General features: G+C 40.1%; 1 protein-coding gene across 3 annotated transcripts; it reads right to left on the bottom strand.

The window, feature by feature from the left end:
* Nucleotides 1-899: 899 nt before the first annotated feature.
* On the bottom strand, nt 900-4,124 carry LOC133620619 (E3 SUMO-protein ligase ZBED1-like). Of its 3 annotated transcripts, none has more exons than XM_061982215.1 (3): nt 2,380-4,124; nt 2,119-2,229; nt 900-1,811 (listed from the first exon to the last, which is right to left on the bottom strand). In XM_061982215.1, exons 1-3 carry the CDS (start codon nt 2,551-2,553, stop codon nt 1,413-1,415), a joined length of 684 nt encoding a protein of 227 aa, XP_061838199.1. In that variant the 5' UTR covers nt 2,554-4,124; the 3' UTR covers nt 900-1,412. The 3 variants fall into 2 exon arrangements, 1 of the variants encoding a protein (XP_061838199.1); XR_009817537.1 differs by having other exon boundaries at nt 2,119-4,124.
* Between the last annotated feature and the right edge of the window lie 2,588 nt (nt 4,125-6,712).

The following is a 6,712-nucleotide window of genomic DNA, read 5'->3' as shown; positions in this document are numbered from 1 at the left end:
GAGTTGTGAATTAAGTACACCTGCAGTCTGCAGGTGTACCTAATGTTGTGGCCCTGCAGTCATTCACAACTCCTCCAACACGAACATTATTGTTTTTGCACTTTTTGGCTTCTTATTAAATAACTTTTTTAAATAGATTCAATCTTGCACGTGGAAAGTTTAAGTGTGGGCTTTAATTGATATAACAATTCTACGGCGGGGGTGCAGGAGGCGGGGCTACTGGAGCCTCAGCCAGTGTGTCTTTTGCAGCCGTTTTATGATCGCTCAGCACAAGAAATACGTTACACACATACAGTTGTTGACAAAATACACTGTACATTATATACCTCAGCTAACTAAACTATGGAAATGTATAATATAATTCATATAGCAATACAGTCTCACTGCACAGCAGGCCAGCAGTTAGCCGAGTCCGTCCATGTTGAGGCACTGAGTGACGTGCCTCAACTGGCTGCTGATCACCGCACCGTCTCTTCTCAGTATTTGAACGGCAAATGTGAAAATTCAGCGATTTTGAATAAAAATAATCTAAAACTGGTGAAGTTAAATGGAAAATAACTTTATAGTATAATCATTGCATACATATAACAATTTAATTAAATTTTTTTTCTTTTTACATTTTTTTTCTTTCCATGATGGCAGGTGAGGCCCCACCTCACCTGCCTCTAGTGACTGCACGTCACTGATATATATATATATATATATATATATATTTGTGTGTGTATGTATATATATATATATGTGTGTATGTATATATGTGTATATGTATATATATATATATACATAGATATATACATGTATTTGTATGTATATGTATGTATGTATATATGTATGTATGTATATATGTGTATTAGGGTTGCACATCTCTCTCTGATAAACGATTCGATATGCATCTAGATAAACAGGTTACGATTCGATTCAAAAACGATATCCTTTTATTACAGACCGATTCAATCGGATTCGATTCCAAACGATACGATTCGATTTGACGGTTAATATTCAAGATTCCAAATCCCCAAGCATTGTGGCTTTATGGCACTGGCAAAAAAAACAGAACAACAAAATCACATGTCAACGTATTTATTTTTAGACATGGACCAAAAAAAGTCTGGCTGAATTGTAGGATGGGAACTCCAGAGGTAAAAGTAGCACAGAATAGTAACAACAAAGATTCAATATTTCAGCCTGAGCATATAGTGTTTTGAACACTAGAGGTAGGTAACAAAGGTGCAACATTACAATGTAAACAAGTTATACACCTATAACACATCTCAAAATGTGGCAACAATGAGCACAGTGACAAGTGCTTTGTGTAAAAGAATAGAGAAAATAAATATATATGTAAAAAGAACAATCAAACTACTGTGTGTGAGGTACCGTTTCCCAGGTCAAAAAGCAGTATTTCACTTACACTATGCCTGTGCATTTTCATCATCACTGTCCTCTGTTTTTTTGGAGGGCAGATTTTTTTTAAGGAAAATCAACTGATCCACATGCTGATGTTTGAGCAGACTACGTTTTGTGGAAACAATGTCTCCCGCAGTACTGAACACACGTTCAGATGCCACACTGGTGGCCGGGATGCAGAGGTATCTTTTAGCGAGAGATGACAGCAGTGGCAAGTCCTGCAGCTCTTTCCACCACTGTAGTGGTTTTTTTTGCAGGGGCAACGGATCACGCTCTCTGTACCTCTTGACTTCTTCACTGGCCTTGTCTCTTACAGATGTAGCTGCCATCCTCACTTCAACGTCTTTTCCCAACAGCTGGTCCAACGCTGACATTTTCTTCTTTTTTGACAGGAGGGTCATCATCTGAAATAGAAAACAATTACCGTATATTACAGGCTTTGTTTGCCATGCCTCAGTGGTGCTTTTTTTGTACCTGACTTCACCATTTCATCTATTGTCACCTGATGTTCAGAAATAATCAAATTTTTGTGCACATTTGTAAAAGTTGTATTATTATCATCATCATTATTAAACTGTTTTTGTTTACATGCCGATTCTCTCATAATATTGAATGTGTTGTTGTTGTTGTTGTTGTTGTTGTATGCTAATATTTTATAGCTGCAGCATAAGTTTAACTCTTTCTTGATTACTAGTTATAAAATACACAAACCATCTGGCTCTTCTTGGTTCTGGGGTACATCAATGCTGATGTCCAGATCTCCAAGGGCAGGTTCAGTCTGACATGGATTTGTCTGCAGTGGACCTCTCTGGACTGGATCCCCTGTTGCGTAGAAATAAAATATAAAAGACAAACACAAAACAACAAACAGACAGTAACAGCAGTCAGAATAAATCTAATGACAGTAGACTTGAGAATGCATTGAAATATGTAATTTGTGTTGATTAAATGATTTTGTGTTGGGGGATTTACCTTGTTATGCAGGGATGTAGCTTCTGCTGTTATGCTTGTGAACATCCGCTCAGCATCATGGTCCGTCAGGAAGGGCAGAGATTTGAACCGGGGGTCCAGAGCTGCTGCAGTGTAGAAGAGATCATCCAGGCCGGTGTAGTGCTTCTCCAAGTCATTTCTGAATGCTTGTTTCATATCTTTGAGTCTTCATCTGATGCTTCAAAGTTCTTTTTAAGCTTTGCTCTGACAGGGGAAATCATTGAGAGTGTGGGCCGCTTGTCTTCACACATGGTAGTGGTCACAAGTTTGACCGGTGCCATCAGCTTGACAATGTCTTCAATATCGCAAAAGTCTTTGTCCTAAAGAGTGTTAATCTCTTCTCCTCTTCTGAGATCCCTGGACATAAGTGCAGCAGAAATGGCAGGCTGTTGTTCCAGTACACGTTCAAGCATATTCTGGGTACTGTTCCACCGGGTGGACACGTCTTGGATGAGTTTGTGGATAGGCAAGGCCAGTTGTTTCTGTTTGTCTTGTAGAATTTCTGCTGCCCTGACACTGCGGTGAAAAAAGCCAACCACTCTCCTCACCCTCCCCAGCATCCTTGCTACTGTGTCCACTTTGAAGGCTTTCTGTGTGGCCAGATTTATTGTGTGTGCAAAGCACACGACGTGAGGGCTCATCTCTGCTTCTGCCCCAGCTAAGATCATGTTTGTGGCATTGTCAGTTACTAGGGCTGGCTCTTTATCAAGAAGGTTCCAGTCAGCACATGCCTGCTTCAGCAGAGCACCCACATTCTTCCCAGTGTGGGATCCTTTGAATGCCCTGGTCTGTAACACATGAACATTTAACTTCCAATCCGGAGAGATGTGGTGGGCCGTGATCGTCACATAAGACTCGGTCGCACATGACGTCCAAGCGTCTGTTGTTATTGCCACTCGCTCGGCATTTGCCAGCTCTTTTTCTACTTGGCTCTTAACTTGGGCATACAACGCTGGCATGCACGTGTTGGTCGTATGATTTCGGGACGGTATCTTATACCTGGGCTCTAACGTATGAATCAAATCCTGAAATCCTTCCCACTCAACAATGTTGTAAGGACATAATCCCTTGGCGATAAAACGCGTAATTGACGCTGTGATTTCCTTAGCGCGTGCTGAATTGTGACCAAGTTGCCCGAATAAGTTAGGAATGGTGCTCCCTGGCTGTGTGCTACTGCTTGCTGCACACTCCTGCTCGTTGGCACGGGGTTTTAACTCACCGTACTCTTGGCCGTGTTTCCTCTTTGCATGCTGGTCGAGATTTGTAGTGCTGCCAGTGTACGTCAACGATGCTCGACACAATTTACAAATAGCATGGCTTCTGTCGAGCTTCCCTTCCTTCTTATAAAACCCAAAAACTTTCCACACTTTGGATTTCTGTCTCCCCGATGCGTTGAAAATCTTTCTCGGTCCATTATCACCTTCGGTCAGACTGACGCTTTCGTTCTCTTCCTCCTTCATTTTCCGTGTTGTCTCTTGTTTATCACTCGTGCTATTACCAGCTAGGCGGCTACCGCGTTTGGCGAGTAGCTTCAGCTCTCGCGTTGTTTTAGAGACGCTGGCGCATATTGTAATCTAGCCAACCCATGCAAAGTCTCGCGATAACCGATCCATGACTCTATAACCGATTCAGCTAGGAATTCATGGATTATTCGCATTGATTGAGGAGTCTGCTACCAATGCAGCCTAATCGCTCACTTGTTGAATCGAATACTCGGTCGCATCGGTTTATCGTTCACAACCCTAATGTGTATGTGTATATAAATGTATATGTGTATATATATATGTATATATATATATATATATATATATATATATATATATATATATATATATATATATATATGTATACATATATATATATATATGTATGTATACATATATAAATATATATACACATATATACGTATATATATATATATATATATATATATATATATATATATATATTAAGGGTGTAACGGTACGAGTATTTGTATTGAACCGTTTCGGTACGGGGGTTTCGGTTCGTTTTGGAGGTGTACCGAACGAGTTTGCACACGGACATGTTAAGTAGCGTAATGTACGTTGTGTAAACAATGCACACCGAGGCACAACACACGGCATGCTAGCAGCGATCGGGCTACGACAACATGCAAAAGCCAGAGCTGGAAGACCCTCTTGCCTCGTTAAGATCTCCCGTTTTGGAACATTTTGGCTTCGCTGTGCGATACAACAATGGACGACGAGTGGCGGACAAAGCGAAAGCGGTTTGCCGACATTGTTCAGCAGCGGTAGGGTATGCTTCTGCCAACACGTCAAACATGCTAACCCATTTAGAAGCGGCACCACCCCCAAGTGAATATCGCTTCAACGAAGAGAAAGACCAACAAACAGCTCCCCACCGCATTCAAGCAGCCTGTCCTCGGCGAGTCAGGCAGGGCTAAAGCAATAACAAATGTTTTTATAGCAGCAGATTTATAACCATATTGCATTAAAAACTAGATTTTGACCCACTTCTATGGTGGAAGAACAATGAGCCCATATATCCTCTTACTGCCAAGTTAGCGGCACTACCTCGCCATACCTGGGGGGGGGGGGGGGGGGGGGGGGGTTAAGTTGACTTGAAACTGTTTAATGTTGCACTTTTTATATGTAGAAAAAAAGCTTTGTCATTTTATTTAATCTGAGCAACAACTTGAGGCAGTTTAATGTTGATTAACGTGGAGCCCGACTTAAACAAGTTTAAAAACTTATTCGGGTGTTACCATTTAGTGGTCAATTGTACGGAATATGTACTGTACTGTGCAATCTACTAATAAAAGTCTCAATCAATCAATCAAAAAAAGCACTTTATATGTAGAAAGGTTTTGTTAAGAAACTATTCTGAGCCTTATCTTATTTAGTTTTTATTTGATATATGTTGACCACATTAACCCTGGCAATCGACCCTGTGTGTATATTTTTGTTATTGTTATGCTTAGCATTCATGACTGCCTGCTGTTGCACTGATCAGCCTAGTGGTGGCTCACATCCATCACACACAGAGCTATTTCTATTTTTGGGCAGAATTATTATAGTGTTCTCAATGTTAAAAGGATAAAGCCATTGTTTACAAATTTGGTAAATAAATAACCAAAAAATGTATATTTTGTTGTTTTCTTACTGTACCGAAAATGAACCGAATCGTGACCTCTAAACCGAGGTACGTACCAAACCGAAATGTTTGTGTACCATTACACCCTTTATATATATATATATATATATATATATATATATATATATATATATATATATATATATACATACATACTGTATATACAAATGTGTATATATATGTGTATATGTATGTAGTATTGATGTCGGATCGGAATGAAAATTGGTAGTATCGCACATCGCTGCTATAAAGCAAGTCTTTCATTCCATTTTCCAAGAGTTGTGAGAGAAGTCAGTGTTGGTCAGTCACATGTTACTTCATTCAAAGATGGCGAGGGTGACTTGTGATGACCACATGAATAATACATGGCGCGTACAGAGACTCCCTATTAAATTCTTTGTCCTGTCGTGTGTGTTGAAGGTCTTGTTGTCCATCAGAAGTCAGACTGATGTTGCAGACGTCACCTTCCAGTGGACATGTTAGCGTGTTGCAGACGTCACCTTCCAGTGGGCATGTTAGCATGTTAGAGGAAACTGCGCTGCGGTCTAGTCCAACTAAGAAGGTGTGTAGAGAAGCCCACACATATTACCTAACAAGTTCATTATCCCACAGCCCTCATATTAGCCACTTTGGTGCGATCTGAACCGCCATTTGCAAAGTGATTACAGGCTGTGAACATTCTCCTGCAAAAAGACTATCAATTTCCATTATGATGCACTTTTGGTGGGGCGGAACTCCCACAGATGCGTGGATCCTGCAGTAATTGTCATTCAGAGGGTCTTGCTGATTATCATAGCGTTAATGCCACATGCGAGCCTGCCATGAATTATTCAAAAGGTTGTCTGCAGCAATAAAGGACTTCCCACCGGCCTGGCATGCAGTCTGTACAACATGTACTGACTGTGTGGCTGCACAGGTGTCATGTCGCCACCCACAGGAACCCTGAGGAACTGGCACTTAGACCTGCTGTCAATGATCAGTTACATGTTCATTGTATTAACATGTCATTACACATCTGTTAATTAATGGCATATACAGGTACAAAGTATTGTGAAATATATAAATAATACTATACATACATACACATATATGCCCATATATATGCACAAATATACACGTGTGTGTGTATATATATATATATATATACATTTATATATATATATATATATATATATATATA

Source organism: Nerophis lumbriciformis, linkage group LG24, assembly GCF_033978685.3.
Source record: "Nerophis lumbriciformis linkage group LG24, RoL_Nlum_v2.1, whole genome shotgun sequence".
NCBI classification, from domain to species: Eukaryota; Metazoa; Chordata; class Actinopteri; order Syngnathiformes; family Syngnathidae; genus Nerophis; species Nerophis lumbriciformis.
The sequence above is the reverse complement of the archived record's forward strand: the minus strand, read 5'-3'. Positions and strand labels throughout refer to the sequence as shown.